General features: G+C 35.5%; 1 protein-coding gene across 6 annotated transcripts in view; it reads left to right on the plus strand.

Annotated features, from left to right (window-relative positions):
- Positions 1-16,894: 16,894 nt before the first annotated feature.
- LOC120634551 (ankyrin-2-like) overlaps positions 16,895-23,986 on the plus strand; it is an 83,631-nt gene continuing 76,539 nt past the window's right edge. For all 6 annotated transcript variants that reach the window (XM_039905242.1, XM_039905245.1, XM_039905247.1 and 3 more), the window contains exon 1: positions 16,895-17,184. In XM_039905242.1, the coding sequence (XP_039761176.1) occupies positions 17,155-17,184 (30 nt within the window). In that variant the 5' untranslated portion in view covers positions 16,895-17,154. The remainder of the gene's footprint in view (positions 17,185-23,986) is intronic.

Raw genomic sequence — 23,986 nt, forward strand, 5'->3', positions numbered from 1 at the left:
TCAACCTATAATATTAATTGAGATCGCGATCGGGGAATCTGTCGAATTAAGAGGAAAATAAAGAACTCTGACTACGGCCTCTATCCTTTATTTTTAATTCAGAGAAAATGCCTGACGCAGCCCACTCCGTTGGGGGAACGGAGTAGTTATGTGGGATTTGCATCCACTAAAAACTCTGTGCGTCCCTCGATAGACCTATACGTGAGAGCACGGGGTTCTTTTGCGTATTCATCGCACTACGGCCTGAGAAGGGTGACCTTCTCATTCTGCGAGACCCGTGCCTGTATTGGGTCAGTAATGGGTTAATAAATGTTCTTTTTTAAGCTCTTAACAAGTTGATGAATTCATTTCAAAACGTGGCTAACGGTCCTTCTACTATAAGGTAACCTTCCTGGTCCTTAAATGTAACCACCACCAATTCTCTTCTTCTCAGTCGGTTAGCTCTTGTCAGAGCGGTCGTTGTCGTCACTTAAGTGTTGTGGCACGCTTGACTATTCGTCGCCACTCCTCTCTGGCAGCTGCCTTCAGTGGCGTGCATAGAGATACCCTCTACGAGTTATTAAAAACTTAAGGATAGGCATTGTAAGAGTAATAAAAAGCCTACCCTTAAGTATTTATAACTCGTACTGGAGGTTTTCTTCATTTTATATCATCTGCATATCCTGTGCATACTTTCTATGCACGCCACTGGCTGCCTTTCTTGCATACTCATGTAAGGCTTTATTTGGTCAGCCCATCTCATGTGCGAAATTCCGCGTGATCTGGTGCCCTCGAATTAATTCATTTTTAAATCAAACAACCAATTAATTATACATTATTATTAGTAAAATTAAAAATATATTAATTACCGAATATAACAAACCTAAAATAAAATCTAAAACGTCCGCGAAACCACCGCAGCGAGGCACAGTTCCTACGATGCTGGCAGCATTGCCCCTTTGGATGGCCAAACTTATACGTTGGCCAAGGTAACTGCCCGCTCTAGGATCACCGGAAGACTCGATAACCCTTTTCGATAATTCTTTGCAAAGGGCTCTTGACCCCACGGTCCCAAAGTCTCTACTCCAAAAGGCACAAAAATGAAGCTGCTTTCCAGGTTTTCATATTTACGCCTCTTGGCCTGCTCGGCACTGGAAGCAGCCGCACCTACCATTGACGAGGTGGCCTGGATGTGTGATGCAGCTAGGGTATCAACACAAATTGCATCCCACAGAAGTGACCTTCCAAGCCTCCAAGGTATGAGCGTCATACCATTAGGTCTCTTGCCATCGCTAAACCAATAGGTTCTAATACAGCTGGAGGTTTAATTTAGGTTAAATTAAAAATTAAAATTGTACTTAATTAATTAATAATAGTTTACTAAATATACTTGGCAGCCCGCGCCGACTTAAAAATCTTGTAGAAAATATTTATGTGTTTAAATACACCATACACACCATAAAATAGTCAATTTTTCGGGTTTCGCACCTGAAAAGGAAAAACGGAACCTTAATAAGATCACTTTGTTTTACATGATATGTAGATAACACGCTCTAGACCCTGATTGCCCACACCTAGTTACACAACTGAATTTCTGCCGCGTAAATTCGGCTCTTATCGTGTGTCATATCAGCCGAATGCGTCGGAACGTAAAATCAGCAACGGAACTTCGGACGCGTATTTTCGGCATAGTGTGTTTAAACACTTAGTCTTGCGTTTTAGTAGCTTTAGAAAGTGGTGAGTGTTGTGGTCTTACAAACGGGAGGTCATTGGTTCGAATTCCAATATGGAAATTTTTAATTTCTGCATTTTCTGGTTCGGTCTTATGAGTGGCTTATGCCGTGACTGATTAGCACCCTATCGACAAAAACATGCCATCCAAGTATCTAGCATTCCAGAAATAACGTGTAGAACCTGAAGATAGAAGAGTACGGATTTAATTTTACTGCCATATCCCTTTAGCTACGCTACCATCTTAATTTTAAATTATATTATCACTTACTGGGTGGGGTTAAAGTCAGTTAGTTTAAAAAGATAATACTGAAATAAAAAATATTCTTTGTGACTCGCAACAAATGTAGCTTACTATACAGTTTTTAAAATTGACAGTAGTTTTTGAGTTTATTTGTAATATACATTTTATTTATTTTATTTATTTATAGCCATTTCAACAATCTTATCTTACTGATTATTTACATATCGAGACACTGGTTACGCTTGATTGTCTTGAGGTTCTTCCATGCTTCGCGTCTTCCCCTTCTTCTCTTACAGTCTCTAGGATACCACTCTGTTATATCTTTAGCCCAATTTTCTTTTTTCCTTCTCATTAAATGACCAACCAACTTCAATTTAAGTTTTTTAATGATGAACGTTACGTCTGTTATATTTGTGTTATATACATAAACAATGTTTTCATACATTTGTAACATACGAATGACCAAACTTTTTTTAAATTATACAAAACCCATTAGGCATTACAATTTTTGCCCTTACCCGAGAACATAAAGGTACTAAAAAAATCACATGTTGAAATCATTATAATCAGCCATCGATGACGTTAGCTGAAAAAACATCGTGTCGACGGTTTGTTATAATGTCATTACAAGCTGTTATACTTATTGCCGTCATTTAATTCATAAAACATTCAAATGTTACGACATAACCGACTTAAAAGACATTATCCTATTATGACGCTTTTATTGTCATAACTGATGACCTTTTTGGCGCATTGGTCATAACTAAACTAAAGTCCGCTGCTCAAATCTTTGTGGATAGGAGTTGTGACGCAGAAGGCTTTAAAATCGAGGACAAGGAGCGTAAACCGTGAAGCAAGGCGCAATGTTTCGATTTACTTTACATTGTGTAAAGTCAAAACAGGTTAGCCCGCATTGCAGTCATGGGCTAACATGTAGTGCAATAAAAATAAATACACCTTAGCGTAATGAAAGAATTACGTGGTTAATTGGTAAGTTAAGTTTGATTGTAATCGATTCTAACAGAAAGTATGGTCCATACTTATATTGCATTTTAATTGGCCGTCCAGTGAAAGGATTCGGGTATCTTAATGAGCCGAGTTTCCACATACAAATTTAGAAAAAAGCTTCTGCGATCTGTTATCGAGTGATGGGAGTTGCGTTGGAAATAAATCGGGGTCAAATACTCAGGTGGTGAGATATTTTAAACTTGGGAGAGATTATTTCAAGTCAGGTTCGATTTGCATTTAAATTAACTACTCAAATGTTAAAGTCAGATCAAAGCCAAATATTTCTTTATTCAAATACGCACGCACTTTTGATGCGCATAGAAGGAGAGCTTAGGGCTTTGGCGGTGCGCTGTAATATGTTGGTCCACAGGGTTGCCTGTTGTAGCCTTGAAGCCAAAGTTAGTTTGTTCAAAGCCTTTTGTCAAACCTTTCACGGGATCCCTGTGGACTAGCTATACACAGGCATCGCTAAACGCCCTACAAGTTCTGTATAATGAATGCTCACCACGTTATTGTAGTGCATCAGAAATGTTCGCGGGGCTCATACTGATGACTTTTTCGTCATCAGAAGAAAACGAATAGCATCCTTGATGAAAAGAACGTGGGTATGCAGTAACGGCATTCTGCAAGCATTAATAAATCGATACGGCTCTCCGATTTACAAGCTTTATATTAAACTACACGTAGGGCTGCCTGGACGCAGAAATTCTAATTTGTAACCTTTTGTATATTGCATATTAATATTTCATGTAAGGTTTTTTTTGATTTAGTTAGGTTTTTAATTATTCTGTTATGTAATAGTGTAGATGGGTAATAGTTACCAAATAAAAATAACACTACCACGTACTACCAGAACATATTTTGACGACCTCCCTGGCGCAATGGTGAACGCTGCGAATTTAAGTGGGAGGGCCCGGATTCAATTATAATTTCGATTTATAATTTCTGAAATTTTCTCTGGTCTGATCCGGTGGGAGGCTTCGGCCATGGCTAGTTACCTCCCTACCGACAAATTATGATTTGGAGTAGGTATGGGTTTAATATAGCTGCCACACTCCCTAGGTTAGGTGAGATTGCAATCAAAGGCTTACTTGTAGTGAAATAAAAAAAAAAACTTCAAAACCCCTGGACAAGCTCTTTCACTGAAAACTCTACTTACCACTCAGAGCTGTCTGTGCTCTACATTCGTCTCTCCTATGAAAAAGGGAGGCCTGGGCCCAGAAGTGGGACAACAAATCTCACCTTCCTAAAACTTCCTACGAAATATCATGTTCGGATTTACACCTTGTACCCCTTCATACACGTAGAAACATTGCCGATGTTTGTCTCTTACTTAACATTGTTAGAGGGTCAATAGATAGTCCGGAATTACTTACTAAATTAGATTTAATTGTACCCTCACGATTACCTAGGCATAAAAAGATTCTGCACGTACCCTTAGCTAAAACTAAGAAGTAAGAATAGATTTAATTACTTTATAATCCGTGTCTCTCGCCTTCTTAAGTCTGTTTACAATTACCCCGAAATTGACTTATTTTATGGCAATACTAGCTGTTGCCCGCGACTTCGTCCGCTTTTTTTTAGATAGACATGTTCCTCATAAATGTTGCAGCACTTTATGTATGCATAGCTAAGCCTGGTGTAAAATCGTCAAACACTTTCGTCCCCTCTCCCGGGAGAACTGAGCTTAATTTCGAGATAAAAAGCATCCTATATTACTTCTCATACCTTCAGGAATATGTGTACAAAGTTTCGTGATGATCGGTTTAGTAGTTTTTGCGTGAAAGCGTAACAAACAAACTTACATTCACATTTATAATATTAGTAGGGATGAACAGTGTACGTCGCAACTTAGTAGATAAACTTTTGCATTCTAGATAAACTTACCCTTGTTTATATAAGACTTATCTGTGGAAACCTGTTATTAGTTTTAAGTCAACCAATTTGTTAACTATTTAGTATCTACAACTGTTGGTTTTCCAATTAAAGAAAAATAAATAAAATAAATAAACAAGATGACGATAATAATGTACTATAACTAAAAAGTAAGTAAGTGAACCGCATAGATGCTTTTCCAAAGAAAAACGATTAATATTTTTGTTCGGCATCCCGTACAAGTAGACACTGTAAAACGGAGGTCTAGAAAATAAAAGAGATATCTTACAAAGCAGACAATTACGGAGGCGCGGCTGAGGGTAAGGCAGAGTTAAGTGCTGTTCCACGGAACAAAAGCTTACAACCTTCTCTTGGCAACGGCTCGTTTCTAAGAAGTTTCGTTAGTCTGAAGCTTTTCTTTGGTATATGCAGCTCTGTGATAATTAGCTGGTCTGATTGGATAGTTTTTTTTTGTTTCGCACTCAGTTATCCTCTGACATGGTTTCAGAGATCTTCTTTATTACCACGATTGTCGTGATATGGTTATGCTACTTTGATTTTTTTTTTAGTGCCTTTTAACTATTTATTTATTTTTTATTTATTTATTTAAAAAAAAAAACAAAAAAAAAAACAAACTGCATCTTCTACTTATGCGTGAGTGGCGCTGGCGCTGTCTTAAGTAGTACTGAGTGCTCCGTCAAATGTTATATATATATATGTTAATAACTAGCTGTTTCCCGCCCGCTTCGCTGGGCGAATTGAAAAAGGAAATAAATTACATTTTATGTTTCATTTTTATTTATTTTTTTCATATTTTTATTATTCTCCTTTTTTTTTATTTATGTATGAACATAAATAGGCCCCGTGGATAGAACTGTAAGCATCGATATTGTTTAGACTTACTCAAATTCCAAATTCCATCGATTTAGCCTGTATCTTTCATCCAGGTGATTTTTCTCACTAATATTCATTGTAACTTTCAATGTGCAATCATTATAACATTTCCGTGCCTTTCTTCCAAAAATTAATAATAATTGACATGAAGAAAAAAATTTGAAATGAGCATTGAAAGTTTAAGTTAAAGTCATTGCAAGTCTCATATGTGAAGTTGAAATCTGTCTAGGTTCAAGTGCGACGAATTTTCTGTTAACTAAAATTTTCTCCGTAACATCAATTTTTTATAGAAAATTAATTATGCATGTTTTTTATGAATTCTATTGGAATAAGTAACTAAATTTCTTTTCCACATCTCATGTGCTTGGAAAATGCATTCATTTTAATCTGTTAGATTTCCGCGATCCCGCAATAAAAGAATTCGTCGGTTATGTAGTCTGCAAAAGTAAAATGAATGTAAAATTCTTAGTCCGTTGATTGGATAGCTACATGTAAAGTTAAGTTTTTGAAACCTCTCAATGACTTTTTCTCCGCTGCCAAAAAGACGATTGTTGTAAGGAAATACACGAATATCCCTACATACACGAAGATCCCCACCAAATTTGGAGTCTGTAGAAGTTACAGGTTAGAAATAAAAATTTTAGATTTTAACACCCACCCCTGCAATTCCTGTCGGAAGTAGACTTTATTGAAATCCATTTTGACATGTTCTTTATGTGAATAATAAAAGATTCCTACCATATTTAGAATTTTTAGAAGCTATATTTCGAAATTGAAATTTTTTATTGTTAACACCCACCCCCGCGAACCTTATTGGAGGCGATTCATTGTAAAATCCGCTCGAAGATCATTTTTATATTACATATAGAACACTCTCACTAAATTTGGAGTCTATAGGAGCTATCGCTTGGAAATTGAAAATTTTCATTGTTAACGCCCCCGCAATCTTCTTTGGGGTGGGATATCGTAAAATTTGTTCATAAATCATTTTTACATCACTTATAGAAAATTCCTACAAAATTTGGAGCTTGTAGGAGGTTTAGCTGGAAAATTAAAAATATTAATTGTTAATACCCACCCCCGCAACCCCCTGTGGGGTGAGCTATCGTAAAATTCGTTCATAGCCTATTTCTACACCTCTTACAGAAGATTCCTACCAAATTTGAAGTCTATAGGAGCTATAGTTTAAAAACGGGAATTGTTCATTGTTAACGCCCCCGCAATCCCCTTTGGGGAATGAATTTCTTAAAATCTATTCATAGCTGACCTCTACATAGCAAAAGTAATATTCCTACCAAGTTTCACGTTTCTAAGTCTTATGGTTCCCGAGATTTCGTGGTGAGTGACTATAGATAACTTTTTATCGAGCTTTAATAAAATTTTTTAAAATTTTTTTAAAAAATAGATAGCCATAAACCATCTAGGAAAAATTTTGCATCGAATGGTGGTAGTTTCATGTCGATACGATCAGTGGTTTAGGCGTGATTGAGCCTCAAACGAAGACCATTTTCATTATATATATATAGAAAGATGTAAAATGATTAATCAATTTTTATTATTCATTCATTATATATTTTATTGGATTTTTTAGGTATACCCAATACTGTTAAACTTTTTCAGTAGATGGTCAACTGTCAATTGGTGGATGGTTGGTTAATTGGTGGATGGTTGGTCAATTTTCGTTTACGTTTTTTTCACATCTCTCGCTCAACAATGCCTTATTACAAGAGCTGTTATCTAAAGGTAAAGTATGTCATTATATTCATAAAGCTTAGCTGGGTGGTATTGTGCTATAGCCCGTTACCTCTATGGGCTGTTATGGGATCAGTAATAAACATATTGCATTCGAAGGGAATTCTGTAAATTATAATGTACCGGATGTCGTATGCGTTTGTTACAGTTTTTTGCAAATCCCGTTGGAACCGATTGTTTTTCTGGAATAAAACGTAGCCTATGCGTACAAAACCTCACATCAGTATTTTCCTTTATGTCCTAACTTAAAAAGATATTGCTGGATAGGCAAAAAGGTGACGACAAGAGGAATTGGAAGTCTGATATCTTGGAGCAAGCCTTAGTAACGCTTTGCATAGTGGCAGAAAGAAGTTAACCACATTATTTGGTAGACACAGATTGCATGCAGATGCACGTGCCACAAAAATAGCAGTTCTTGGCCGGTCCGGGATGTCGAGAGATGTCGCTTGAAAATCAGCGCTGTAGCAGTGATCACAAAACCACTGCTACAGCATAACGCTGATCCGATGCTCTGTTTGGGAGAAAAAACACCACATATGTGTCACTGCCAACATCCCTTCTAATATTATAAATGTGAATGTAAATTTGTTTGTTACGCTTTCACGCAAAAACTTCTTAAGCTATCCTCATGAAACTTGTTAAAAAAGTGTTAGCAGTAATATAGGATACTTTTTATCCCGACATTAAGCTCGGTTCCTTTGGGAGAAGGGATGAGTGTTAGACGATTTTATACCATAACACCGACAAATTATGACCGATTTAAATAATTATTTTTGTACTATAGAGGTTATAATATGTGTTTAATTTTGCCCAGACTGTGGTTGGAGTTAGAGGACAGAACTTCTCAGCGGACAACAGCAAACCTCTCATTTAAGGCTTAGCGATACTATTTTTTTTAGATCTACAACTAAATTTAATGCCACGTCAAAAAACGAAATCAAACGCAGATTAAGTCGCGGGCAACAGCTAGTAGAATTATATTTGTTTGTTTTTAGCTTATAAAATTTTTATTTAGTCACCTAATTTTATGATCAGTGGCGTGCACTTCATACATGTACAAAAGCACTGCCTACCCTAAAATTGATATATAACTCGTATAGGATGAGAATTTTTGCCATTTTATGCATTTTTCTTACTGTATGCATACCCTCGTAAGAAACACTGTTAACATGTTAATTCCTGTGTTGTTTTTTTCCCAAATAAAAGATTTATTACTACTTTGTTACCCTCCGTCCTTAGAACTTACTCTTTAAAATTAAGTCAATTATTTGTGGTGTTATTTTAAAAACACCGCGAGGCGTAAAAAGAAGATTATTTAACGCAGCTGTAATAAATACTGTGCTTGTTTTGGCGCCCCTAAACCTCCTGGCTACACTAAGGATAGATCCAACGACCCCGCTACGTTCGGAAGTTTCTGTATCTCTTGGAGGCACATAGGAGAAACGGGGTACCTATTACCTTATTTTAACCCACAGCTAGCAAGCTATGGCTTTTATACCGCCAATGCTTAAATTAGTTTATGCGTTCTATATCAGTAAATAAATAAATAAATATACTACGACAATACACACACCGCCATCTAGTCCCAAAGTAAGCGTAGCTTGTGTTATGGGTTCTAAGATAACTGATGAATATTTTTATGAATAATATACATAAATACTGATAAAATACATATAAACACCCAGACACTGAAAAACATTAATGTTCTTCACACAAACATTTTCCAATTGTGGGAATCGAACCCAAGGCCTTGGACTCAGAAAGCAGGGTCGCTGCCCACTGCGCCAATCGGCCGTCAAATCAGTCTTTTTTTTAAATAAATAAGTTGTAAACTACGCATATTACATCGCCATCCCCAGCCCCAAAGTAAGCGTAGCTTGCGTTATGGGTACTAAGATAGCCAATGAAGATTTTTATGAATATAATACATATAATCACCCAGACACTGGAAAACATTCATGTTCGTGGGTTCGATTCCCACAACTGCAAAAATGTTTGTCTGATGAACATGAATGTTTTTCAGTGTCTGGGTGTTTAACTGCATTTTTAGGTGTTTATGTGTTATATATTCATAACAATATTCATCAGCTATTTTAGTACACATAACACAAGCTACGCTTACTTTGGGCGTAGATGGCGATGTGTGTATAGTCTTAGTATATTTATTTATTAGTATTATTTATATATTTATTTCAATTTAAACATTAAACCCGTACCCCTAATCGGTTACACTGCGGCATCATACCAGAACCTTAAATCACTTAGACACATGTCTTTATCGGTAAGGTGGTAAAAAGTCACGGCCGAAGCCTCCCACTGGAGCAGACCAGAAAGATAAATAAATTATAAATGCCCAAAAAATCCTCCGCCGTAGATCGAATTCGGGATCTCCTGATAATAAGATCACGATGCTCACCACCGAGCTATAGAGGTCGTAAATCGATCTAACAAAGCAGTTATGAAAACGGTTTTATATTGTAAGGTCAGATTGTGCAATTCCACCCCAAGTAAGTTTAATTTTGAAACTATTTTTAACACTACCAACTAAACTACCTTTCCCAAACACCCGCGTCGTTTCTAAAGGTCAGGTTTCCATTACTAAAACTATTAATATCATTTCAATCGAAAATTTACCTTAACACAAATAGACAGGGTTTAATTTACTTTGATTCGACACAAATAGAACCTTATTTTAGCTTCTGGAGGTTGTATTGGCTGAAAACTGTTTGAATATGGAATATCCTTTCTTTAGACACTACAATGAATGTTATTTAAAGTGAATATGGTATATATGCCATTAAGAAAAACTGCCATGGGGTTGCATATCATTCGACCATGCTCTACGATGTACAAGTCTTTTCTGTATTGTACGCATCAAAAGTGCCATTTATGGGCCTATTTGAATGAAGAAATATTTGACTTTGACTTCTCAGATCGTTAGGGAAGGGTTTGCAAGCGCATGAAGAGTATGAGACGTTAGTCAAGCCTTGATAACCTAGTGGTAAAACTTTAGCCTCAGACAGAATTGGATTTCAGCACGACCTTCAAACTTTTCATAGCTATGTATAATATATGACTTATTTAGGCGGTGGAGATAACATCGTGGGCAAACCTGCATCAGACAGCACTCGATAAAGTGGACAACTTTATTGAGTGCTGTCTGATGCAGGTTTGCGTATAAGTCTATAAATCTCTACTAGGACCATATGTGTCCACAATTTTTTTTTTAATAATTATAGTTTTTATTTGATTAAAAGTAAAAATTTTTTTTCTTAAATTACCCAGGACACCCAATCTAGTATATGCTGTGTGAGGGGGTCAATGGCTTCCCATATGTGCACTCTAAGCCATTCTCATTCTGAAAGGAGACTCGTACCCTTTAGGGGGTTCTTAATAGTTTGACAACGATGATGATATTTCCAGTAGACACAGAATAGGTAGGAGACCAAGAACTGACTGGCCGGAACATACTTCTATTCGCGACAGCAAATAGATGGCATCAGAAAGACACAAAGAGACAGAGAGAGAGGGGGAGAGAGAGAGACAGAGAGAGAGTGGGAGAGAGAGAGAGAGAGAGTCAGAGAGAGGTAGAGAGGGGGAGAGAGAGACAGAGAGAGAGTGGGAGAGAGACAGAGAGTCAGAGAGAGAGAGAGAGAGAAAGAGGGAGAGAGAGGCAGAGAGAGAGGCAGAGAGAGAGTTTTGTAGTTCTGATACTATGACCATTTTAAGAAAGTTACAATTAACTAGCATCATGGCGGTCAAGGTTTGACGCTAATATTTGACTTACACCGGACGCGACCAACTGTGTGGCATAACGCTTTTGCCTAACGTGACGATCCACGTACCCATCCACAGCCTATTACACAGGCCTCCTCTCAGCATGAGAAGCGATACTGTAACAACAATTGATCTTTAATTGCTTAAACCGCACATTATTCCGGAAAGATACGTGCCGGGGATCGAAGTAGGTCCTCCCGGATGTAAGGTGGAGAGTCCTTACCAAATACCTCTAGAGTATTTGGCGCTTCTTATGTTTTATATGTAACCTTAGAACTTTTTTGTTCAGTTATTTAATAATGCTGCATTCAAATTATGCACGTACGTATAGGTACTTTAGCTGGAAAGAGTGATTTTAATGACTATGTTCGCGTTATACGGAGCAGCTCGTAAAAACTGTAGTTTCAGCGACATTGTAAGGAGTTATGTCGTTGTTAACCTGAAATTAAAACTCTAATGTAATTGGAACTGAAATAACGCTAATTTCCAGTTTTATAAGAAGTTGGCGTCATCAGTCATCAGTAATATCGTAATTGTGGAGCTTTTTGTGACAGGGTCAAGCAATTACATTTAGTGTTCCGGCGCGATGTGGCGTAGAAACCGATTAGGGGTATGACTACCATACTCCCTAACAGGTATGCCCGCTACCAGCTTAGACTGCATCATTATTTACCAACAGGTGAGAATGTAGTCACGGGCTAACTTGTAGAGGAATAAAAAAAAGAACAGTGCACCTGGATACATTGCTATTAAAGAATATTTTCTCTCACCTTCCTGTGTAAATTCTTACATTGCGTTCATAGGTCACGGCCTGTAGTTTTTTACATTAAATCAAATAACTTTTGTTCTAAGACGTTTCTTCTTATACGATGGTTTGTAAAATTTAAATAAATAATCTACTTGTTATTACTCTGTAATGTAACATGGGCAACAGCGTGCGAACGCCTCCTCTATCGTACGATCACAGACCCGACTACGCGACGTGGTCCAATCACATGTATTTTGTTTCACAGTGTAATGTCAATATAGAAATATGATGATTTAGCAATAGTATAAAATAAATACTGAATTTTGAAAAAGCGTAGAATAAATGTTAATTGTTTGAGTGATGGGAATTACAAGCTATCTAGTATTTTTTTATATAACCCTGTATAGATACATTGCCGAAGATCTGTTCGGTGTGGAGTACCACACCAAATAGATCTTCGGCAGTGTACCCTCTACGCACTTTTCGCTCCGAACCCGGAGCATCCTCAGGAGATGTTGACTTTACAATGAATAATTGTTAAGTGAGACATTGTAAAAAAGTAACGCCTGCTTCCATCCAAGATAACTGTGGCCCGCATTCTTTGTCCGCTTTTACTAAGGTTTTTTACAAATCCCGTGGGAACCTTTCGGAAAAAGTCGCCTATGTTACTCTACCATTCAACTAGTTAACTCTATGCCAGAAATGAAATCGAAAAGGTAGCTTAGTTAGGACGTTAGAAAAGGGCAATCAAACATATATACTCTCGCATAATAATATCGCAAAGCTGATATTGAAATTCATATTGCAGAAAAGAGCTGTACGGTCAATATATAAAATTAAATAACGTGAATTCGTCCGTGAAAAATTTAATGAAACAGGTATACTTACAGTAGCCTCACTATATATTTATATCGATATAGTATTTGTAAGACAAAAAATTACTCTTAATAAACGAAAGTGGATATAAACGACCGCCTTACTCGAAATGGACATAAGTTAGTGACATCTGCATATCGTTTGCGAAAGGTACAGAAGTTATTTGACGGATTGAGTATATGCTTTTATAATATTATTCCCAGAGTAATGTTGGACAACTAATAAATCGTGGTTACTATACGATTGATGAATTTTTTAACGTCAAGGTCGCTTGGAAGCTGTCTCCGCACTCAGCTCCCACAAGATAAAAAAGAAGTTGAAAAAGAGCAATCTGCAGAGTTTCTTCCCGGCTGTTCTCTTCCCTTGCGAACCGGTAGTAGAGTCACTACAATCAGTCTCACTTGACGCTTCGTGCTTATAAACTGGGCCTACTAGAATTAGATGAATTTTGAATTTTGCATTAGTAACATTTGCAAGGACTAGTAACCAAAAATATTAAAAGACAAGTGAGAAAACGTACCTACTTCAAGTTTTCGTTGGAGGTAACTTTAATATTTTTTCTATCGAGAAAATTTTACTGAATTGTGTCAAGCGGCCAACCATTTAGTCGGAAACATGGTCAAAAATAACTTCTTTTTTTGCTGTGAGAAGCTACAAAGATTTTTAATGACTTATGTTCATTCAAACTCATTTAGCAGCACTCAGCTCCTGAATAGCACCCATCTTCATAATTTTTTGTACAATTTGTTTCCGGAAAAATGAGCGAAATTTCTGGAAATGAGAAATTCTCACCTTGCTTTACTTGCACAGACATAATCAAGTAGCCAGTATAAACCATTAACAAATCTTCAGTATGGCCTTATCGATTTTGATCGAACAATTTACTTGGATCAAACGAATATCACTGACAGGTATATTACATCTAATAGACCTGATATAGTGCTAGTCGTTCGATCAGTACTCCGCGAAATGATTGTTGACATTATTATTTCTTAATGATATTTGGGTGAAAGCTAAAAAAGGAAAAACTCCCAAATTATTTTTAAGGTAGGGCTTAATAATAATAATAATAATTTATTTGCTTGAATTGTGGGTCACAATAAGTTGTTTTACAATAATTCAAATACACTCCTACTGTCAACGTCATTGTGCAAATCTTTTCTGATTCTACGGAATAAGATTCAAACTTATTCGAAAAAAAGAAAAATAAAAAATAAAATATTATTAAGGAAATAATAATTATAAATCAAAGATTTTTAGTCAAATTTTACATCAAATTGTCATTTAAATATTCGTTAACCCTGTAGTAAGTTTTATCGGTAAGTATTTTGAAAATAACTCCCCTTAAGGTCAATTTTTTATGGCAGTCTGGCAGTTTAATAAAGTTATAGCCATGCAATTTTTGAGGCTGGCAATTTTTAGAAAAAAGTCGCCGAGGAGGGCGGCGTCCACAGTCTATTTTGTGACTCACCTATTTGGGTACAGTTCACGAGATTGCCACCATGTGGAGTGTTTCAACATATTGTTGTATTGTTCCTAGGTTTTTTCAGTCCATGGGCTTTTCACAAAAAGTTTCGACCAATCAACATCTTAACAAGCTTTCGCTTGGTTGTTGGATCAAGGGTCGTATACGATAGGCAGTAATTCTTGAAACGGCACGTATTGTGAGGAGGATCTTCACTCTGGAAACCTGACCGCTGGTTGCTTGTGTACCCAAAAGCCCCGCAAGCGGAGAAGTGGGTTATTTTATAATATTTTTTTAGTTTTTTTTTTAATTAAAACTGTTAAAAAAACTGTATATAAATAAATAATAGGAATAATAAAAAAAATCCTTACTAATATAATAAACGCAATAGTGTGTTTGTCTGTTTTGCTTAGCGCCCGAACTAAGCATCCAATAAAATCGATTTTTGGCATAGAGTTAGTTGAAAGGACGTAGGTTAACATAGGCTTCTTTTATTCCTGGAAAAAAAAGATTCCCACGGGATTTGTAAAAAAACCGTAATAAACTGGACGCAATGCTGCGACGAATAAACATTTTATTTGATTGTTTTTGATCGATTAGTCTTAATAGTTTTGTTTGTTTCTTTACGTCTTGTTCACACTTTTAGGTTATTTACTCTTTTAAATATTTATTAATTCAAAATACTTAATTATTTTTATGTTAAATCCGTACTATTTAAAAATGCTATGTTTATGTTCTCTTTGTGGCCTTAGATTTAAGTGAAACTATTTATAAATATATTTTTATTGTAACGCTGTTGATTCCGAATAAATAAATAAGCATAAAAAAAAAAATTGCTTGTAATAATAAAAAAAATGCCAAATTGCATAATTTTTTTTTATAGTGATAATTCTCGGACCAACCAGATAGCCCACCTGATGGTAAGTGTAACCATCGCCTATTAACAGAGCAACACTTCGCAGGGCAGGCAAAGAACACGTCCTGAAACTTGTCGCCCATATTTCCATCATCCTGAGGCGAAGGTGTAAAGGCTCATGTGCCGGAACACAGCATTGCAACAATGCGGCTTAGTGGCAGAAATAAACATAGTGGTAGTACTTCCCCGGACGAGCTCTGCCACAAAAAGCTTTACTACTACTGAAACCTATTTGAAACCTTATCCACCAATTTCTGGGAATGGGAATAACACTAGCTTAACACTACAGCTCCCGTTAAAGTCAAAGTCAAAGTCAAAAGTCAAAAATATCTTTATTCAAGTAGGCCCATAGGTGGCACTTTTGATGCGTCCATAAGAATTACACGGTATTTATTTATTTATTTATTCGGTAGTGAGATGATGGCGATAACCACATTCGTAAACTTAAAACTAAAGCTACGAGGGTTCCAAAAGCGTCCCGGTCTAAGAAGAAGCCCACAACAAACTTAGCCGGGTGTTTTTTTTTTGTTATCACCATCTCACAATGTCATTTTAAATTATTAGAAGAGCAACCTGGTTAGAGCAATAATTTACACCCAACCTATTTTATCGTTTACGTAGTCCTTTATACTATAATATGACTTTTCTATAAGGTTAAGTTTAATACAAACTTTGAACTTTTTAAGAGACATCTCCAAGATGTCAATTGGTAGTTTATTGTAGAATTGTATGCAATTTCCTTTAAAGAAAAAAACAAAAGAATACCTGACTCTTAGGATAGCCATTAATAAAAGATTTTAGTGACAACTATCGGTATCCAACATGAGATAGATCGCTAAAGTCCAGAAGAAACTAATGCGGACTTCTAAAGTCAGTTACCCACCCAGTTATCGACTTGGGTTAAAGTTGCTTAACCATCGCAATTAACTCATTCGTGTTATAAAAAATAGGTCACTCGTTGTTCTATTAAGCTAAATTAAATTTATCTACATTGACTTTGTGCTTCCCAGTTACAATTACTTGGGGTGTAAATTGAATTCATTGTATAAAGGCAGCAAGGAATTGTGTTTATATTTAGCATCTGTACATATGATAATAATTTTTGTTCGCCGCTTCTCTAGCTGCCGCTTTGTTCGCCAGTCACCGTGTCTGATATTTCCTCTCTCTGCAATATCGATTGTATTTGTGAAAAGAACCACACTACTCTGACCTCCAGTACCTAGTAAGATGGCCCCGAACTACGCAAGAGCTCACCAGACAGAGGGACGTAGGAAGATCAACGTATATTGGCTCGTATTCGCATACACGCCAAACACGCACACTAAGGGAAATACCCGCGCATGCGCTGTCAAACCACCCCACCCAACTTACCGGCCGGGCTAAAGCCGGCAAAATTCTTTTACACCCCCGCGGTAACGTCCTAAGCGCAACAACTAGATTGGAAAATTTAATTTCCTAAGAAAATAAATAGTAAATATGTCTTTACCATTATGTGTACGTGTATTGCTTCAGCTTTAATTGTTGCTTAGTGTTTTTACTATATTAGAATTAGTTATCAGTGTAAAAAGGACTAAAGTAAAATAAAAAATACAAAAAAAATATGGCGGAACTCTCCCGTTTTAAATTTTAAATCGCGTTCGATATAGAACTTTTTATTTTGAAAAAGGTCTTTTATCGGGTAATGCTTGTGAGGACTTTGAGTAGTAGGCACTCCGTGTCGGTTTGCTAGTGCAAGGACACGGTAAAATCGATAATTCGTCCGCGATGCCGACCGGGCTGTAGTATATTTGAGTCCGGAGACTGGCTAGGGTGGTTTGAAGCTGGTAAAACTCGACTGCTGTTCATGTCAGCGAAGAAAGAAGAGGATTAGACTTGCGTCAGTCGACGACATGACTACGGAAACGGCGACGCCGAATCAGGTATGTAAAAGAACCTCGGGGTATTTTTTGCCGCAACACAGGGTTCGTGTCAAGGACACTTACCTTACACATACTTCTTATATAATTATTCTTTACAGCTCCAGATCTTTCACTAAGGTGTTCTTTGAACTTTAGTTTTAGTTTGACAATTTAAGATTTTCCAAACAATACCGCAATCATTTTACCACATGAATATTTTTAGCTAACTGTCTGCTTTGTTCTGTACATCTTTTTAAGTTGATGCTCCTGAATTCCATTTTAATTATTGATTTCTTCTGTATTGTAGATACGCATCCCCTGCATACGTGTATTAATGTTTTTTTATACAACAAATTCAAAAGATTTTACGAATACTATTCTACATTAAGGATTTAAAACAATTTACAATTTTAAGTCTAACATTTCATTAATAAATAGTATACCTACATACAATTTACATTTATGTGGCTTTATTGATTTTTCGATGGAACACACAATATGAAGCTTCTAGAGAATGTATTAGATACGTGTAGGTAGAATGTAAATAAAGACAAAAGAAACATTCAAGAAAACAATTATTTGTCTATTAAAAATCGTATCTTAATTAAATTTTTTATTATAATGCTTCAGCGTTTCTGAAATATTAGCGCATGGAGAAATATTCTTTTGTTTTTCTTTTTGTCTTTGTTAAATATATTCTTTTCAATTGTTATTTCTCATCGATCATTCCGCAGTGAGGCGACAGTAATCACGTTAGGCATCTGGACGCCAATCGGATCTGTCGTCGGTCGTACTGATCTAATTAATAATATTTCAACAAATGTTTTTTTCTGTATTTGTTCTGATAGCTAGAGGGGAAAAGATTTATCAGAATATAACCAATATTTCGTATGTTTTGGAGATTCTAACATTCATTGCAAGGATAATAAAAATAATAATAAATTCTTTATTGCACACACAAAAACAAAATACAAATAAACACATTTACAAAAATAATAAAAAAATAATAAAAACTAGTTTAGGTGTGCAAAGGCGGTCTTATCGCTAAAGCGATCTCTCCCAGACAACCTTTGGCGATAGTAGTTTTTGGAATGATTTCAAATTTTAAATCTATATAAATAATGGCTAGTAAATTTGGAGATTACTATTTGCTTTTGTTTAAAGTCGAATAAGCAAATTGATTAAAACTTGGCATAGCATAGGTGGCTCATCTGGTTCTTCAAATGCTAATGAGCGGCGGTAATCGTTTAACATCAGGGCCCGGCTGCATCGTTAACCTGCTGCATTAAAAAAAAACACCAAAGACAAAGAAGTTACTGTCACTATTGATTAAGACACACGAGGAGGATAAAAGCGTGTGGACTCACCTATTAGCAGAGTAGCGTGATGTATTCGCTACCAAAATAAACACTCTATAACCGGAAACTTGATACCTAAGCTAAAAGCTTGTTCGCTTATTCACAAACGCTGAAATATAAAAATGACCTCTCTGATTCTCGGGATGTTTAATAAAGATCCATTCCAAAGACCCGTCTTCTCCTCATTTAAACTTACTTTTTTAAAGGTGGAATTGTTATCAAATCAACTTTTGTACAATCCAAGCATTTGTAATTTTGCTGCATTTATGAAGTTGCACGTTGCACCACCTACCTCGTATATGCATCTATCTATGTCCTTGTACGCCTTTGGTTGCCTGGAAGAGATCGCTTTTAGCGATAATGCGACAAAATTGTACTCTTTATCCGACTTTCTGTATGTATTCTCATTGACTATTATATTATGTGCATTTTAAGAAATTAAAATATCACTTGCTTCAACGAAAGTTCTCCATAATGTTTTCAAAGGCGTGTTGATTCCACCAATCCGCACTAGGCCAGCTTGGTGGATTAAGGCACCCCACTCAATAAAAGTGTTTAATTTATTCATGAATTGTTTTTATGTTCGAATATAAAACAATTTCAATAATTGTTTATTTAATTTGAAATATACTTGCTTAATAGCATATAAAATTACGATCTGATAAATCTCTTAACAGATGAAGGATACAGACACACTGGAAAACAAAGAAGTGTCTGTTTACTTTCTATACTTATAGAAAATAATGTGCCATACTAACTTAATAGTATTTATTTATTTATTTATTAGCTTTACCAGAGAAACAAGGAAAGCTATTAAACATATGAATAATGTAGTTTTTTATCACTTGAAACAATGAAGATTCGAGAACTTAGTTATACATAAACGATAATATAACCACAAAATGCTTAAGGCTCAACTACTAAGCTAAAAAAACAAAACTTTAAATAGACTGAATATTAGTATTTCATGTAAGTTTTTTTAAATTTTTTATTTAGTTTAATTTTTATTTATTCTGTTATGTAATACAGAAGTATAGATGGTATACAGTGTAGATGGGTCATAGTTACCAAATAAAAAATATTTTTATTAGTATTATACAAAGAACTTAACATTTTATTACTCTTTTGCAATATTTTTTTACTAAAAGTCACAAAAAGTTAAGTAGTTTTGACGTTAAAAATCTCCACCTAACCAATATTTGTTGTTGAAAGTATTGCACACAAGATACAAAGTATAAATGTGAAAGTGCCTTTGTTTATTGGTCCTACCTTTACGTCCTAACTTAGCAGCCAACCAATTTGATTTTTGACATAGAGTTAGTTGAAAGGACAGGTAGTAATATTTATTTATTTACTTTTATTTGCACACATATAAAAATACAGAAGAAGAATAAAAAAACACAAACAGAAGCAGTATACAAAAGGCGGCCTTATCGCTTCGTAGCGATCTCTTCTAGGTAACAAGGTAGGATAAAGAAAAACAAAAGGCAATATAGGCTGGAACGCAGTTTTAAACTTTTCCTGACGCCATCGTCTCTGTTGCTATTGATCCAATGTAATCTGATCATAAATAAATGTTTTTTTTTTTAATTTTGTATTTTTTGAACATAGGCTATTCTGAAAACCAACGGTTCCAATGGGATTTGTAAAAAAACCGCAGCATAGGCGAACGAAGAACGCGGGCAACAGAGATTTATAAACACAAGAATAGGCCATATTTAATAACAGTTTCTCTAATTATTCTGATAATGAAAGAAGTTCACACAATAAAGGTTAGCTAAACAAAGGAAGTACTATGTCCTTGACTTTGCACTCACTACTCATGCAGGGCTTCGGTCCCTTTACACGGCTTTCCCTATATTCAAACGGTTATAGGATACTCCGCGCTTTGACACCCACTCACCTATTTAAACAAAGGAATGTTGCCTGCAGTTCTTGTTCCACAATTGAATTAACTAGTTCATTTTTACCCGAGGGCATAAAACGTACTAACGCTATTAGTTAATCTGGGTGCAGGACTAATGTGTCATCAATGTTATTCAGAACTGAAGCTATTTTATCTTTAAAAAATTATTGAGGTATATTATCAAAACTTTTCATCTTCTTTTATAAAATCATCGGTACTTATATTAATTAAGCTAAATAGCTAGTTTTTATCAACATAAACGCGAATCTCAAAAACTAACAGTCAGTTGGATTTGGGAAGAGTTAAATATATCAATATATTTGTTTTTGCAAGTATCACTCAAAAAACCGATAGCTACTGCACGATTATCATTTATAAGATATCTAGATATAGAGAGTCTGATAGCATTGTATACTAACTGATTCGCGGAAATCCGATCGGGAGTTTCCAGACCAGATTTTGTTTTTAATTAAACTAGTCAATAATTACAACTGGGGGTGTTTATATGGGTGTTTTATACGTATATTATAACTATTTGCGTATATTATTCATAAAAATATTCACAGTCACCTTAGTACTCATAACACAAGCTACGCATACTTTGGGGCTACATGGCGATGTGTGTATTGTCGTATTATATTTATCATTATAATTATTATTGTTATGTGATAGGTCTACAATGTACATGAATATCAATGTCAGTAATAAATTAAAATTTAGTGACTGGGCTACTGTAGGTATATATAAAAGTAGGGAGAAGTTGTATGAGCTGTATGATGAAAAACAATTTAATCATACTCCAACTTTCGTAGAACACGTAAAAAAATACTCTAAAATATTTATGAATGTTTGCACTAATGCGAAATCGCTACACATTAAATATAGTATAATGAAATCTGATAACAAAATACAAACAACCTGGAAAATAGTTAATTACGAGTCAGGAAAAACTAAATCTCGTGATGTGGATTTTGAACTTATTGTTGATAACAATAAAGTGACGTCTGACAGGGAGGTTGCTAATACTTTCGAAAACTTCTTTCAGAATGTTCCCATTTTGTTAACAGATTATCTAAGCTCTTCACCAATAGCAGCTCAGCGTTTATTGAGAAATAATGTTAAAGAGTGCAATGTTTTATTTAATTTTAAACATATATCTGCAATATATATTGTAAAGAATTTCAGGTTATTAAAGTTGAAAAAAACTGGTGAAAAAAAAACGGTGATCTGTGGGGTATGTCGGTGATGGTCATTTCTAACATTATTGACGTTATTGCCCCTTATCTAGCCGTAATTTTTAATGAACCTAATAAAATGTAGTAAATTAATACCCCTTTTTAAATCCGGTCATAAAAATGACCTTAACAATTACAGGCCTATTTCAATCTTGCCAACTCTTAGTAAGGTCTTTGAAAAAATTATACTTTATCAACTTTTAAATCATTTTAATGTAAATAACTTACTTCATCCGGAGCAGTACGGCTTCACTAAAGGTCGTAGTACAACGGATGCAGGCGCAAGACTCATAAAGCATATTTACGATGCCTGGGAACGTTCGCAGAATGCCATTGGTGTTTTCTGTGATCTGTCCAAAGCATTCGATTGCGTTGAACACAAAACGTTGTTATTAAAACTAAGCCACTATGGCATCAAAAATGTTGCACTCAATTTAATTGCCTCTTATCAGAGGGTTATATCTGAGTTCAAAGGGTATGCGTAAAAGACATAAAGTCTAAGGGATCATCTGCCTTAATGGGTGTCCCACAAGGCTCAATTTTGGGTCCCTTATTGTTTCTGGTGTACATAAATGATCTGCCACACCATGTCAGGGGCACTTGTGAGATTGTACTGTTCGCAGATGATACATCTCTCATTTTTAAGACTGATAGAAACCAAGATAATTTTGACGACGTAAACCGTGCTTTGTCACATGTGTCAGACTGGTTTACTGTTAATAACTTACTTTTAAATGCAAAAAAAAACAAGTGTTTGGAATTTGTTTTGCCTAACGTAAAAAAAATTGATGTTTTTATAAATTTTTTTTACGTTAGGCAAAACAAATTCATATATGGAGAAACACTTAAAATAGAAAACTCCACTGTTTTCCTAGGAGTGACCTTAGATTGTAAGCTACAGTGGGGTACCCATATAGAAAGCCTAGCGAGTAAACTCAGCTCAGCTGCATATGCAATCAGGAAAATTAGACAGCTTACCGATGTTGAAACAGCTAGGCTTGTTTATTTCGCATACTTTCACAGTATTATGTCCTATGGGATCTTGCTGTGGGGAAAAGTTGCAGATATTGAAAGTATATTTATACTACAGAAAAGAGCCGTACGATCAATATATGAACTTGGATCACGCGAATCGCTTCGTGAAAAATTTAGACAAATAGGTATTCTTACAGTAGCTTCGCAATACATTTATAATAATATAGTCTTTGTGAGGCAAAATATTACTCTTTATAAATCAAAAGCTGAAATTAACAATCGACTTACCCGAAACGGTCATAAATTAGTGATATCTGCATATCGTCTGCGAAAGGTGCAGAACTCCTTTGTGGGGTTGAGTATACGCTTTTACAACATGATTCCTAAGGAAATTCTTGACCTACCAATGCATACATTTAAAAAATGTGTAAAAACGCATCTAGTACAGCGAGGTTATTATAAATTTGATGAATTCCTCAATGACAAGGTAGAATGGAAGCAGCCAGCCTCGCTCTCATCTCCCGCAAGATAGCAAAATGATTGTAAATGTTGATGTTGCTTATAAAGTAGGCCTACTTGAAATAAATGAATTTGAATTTGAATAAAACCTTTTAAATTTGGTTAATCTTTGCGTAATCTTATATATATAATTCTCCGAAACAACTTGACCGATTCTAATGAAATTTTGGGTGCATATTCGGTATGTCTGAGAATCGGACAACAAATATTTTTTATCCATCTAAATATGGTCAGCTAGTTTCGCTATACATTAAATAATTAGTTTGGCCATCCAAAGGGGCAATGCTGCCAGCATCTTAGGAACTGTGCCTCGCTGCGGTGGTTTCGAGGACGTTTTAGATTTTATTTAGTTTTTAAATAGTTTATTTTAGGTTATAGTTATGTATTAATAAAAACTAGCGTCGACCTCACCCTATAAGTCTGCCGATAGTTGCGTACATTCAGTAATTATGAATTTGTTAATTAGATCATGCTAATGGGGCAAGGAGGGGCTTTGAGGTGTCACGGTCGTCTAATAATATTTGTATAACATGAACCCTATTCGGGGTAGGTATTTATATTTATTATGCGAAATTTCGTGAAAGGGTTATTTATCTTTGGATCCTTTCTCAGACTGATCATAGATAAAAGTATGTCCTAAATGATTAAATTACTCAATATTACCTCAGAAAAGTCCGCGAGGGAATCGCAACGGCTTTTGTATTCTAAAATTTTATTAAAACTCCGACTGTCACAAAAGTGGTTAACATTAGTATCGTAGTATTAATTCTTATTTAAATAAATGGTTTTACGATCAAGGGTATCTTTATAGCAGTAAAATTGTTAATAAT

Source organism: Pararge aegeria, chromosome 24, assembly GCF_905163445.1.
Source record: "Pararge aegeria chromosome 24, ilParAegt1.1, whole genome shotgun sequence".
Classification (NCBI taxonomy): domain Eukaryota; kingdom Metazoa; phylum Arthropoda; class Insecta; order Lepidoptera; family Nymphalidae; genus Pararge; species Pararge aegeria.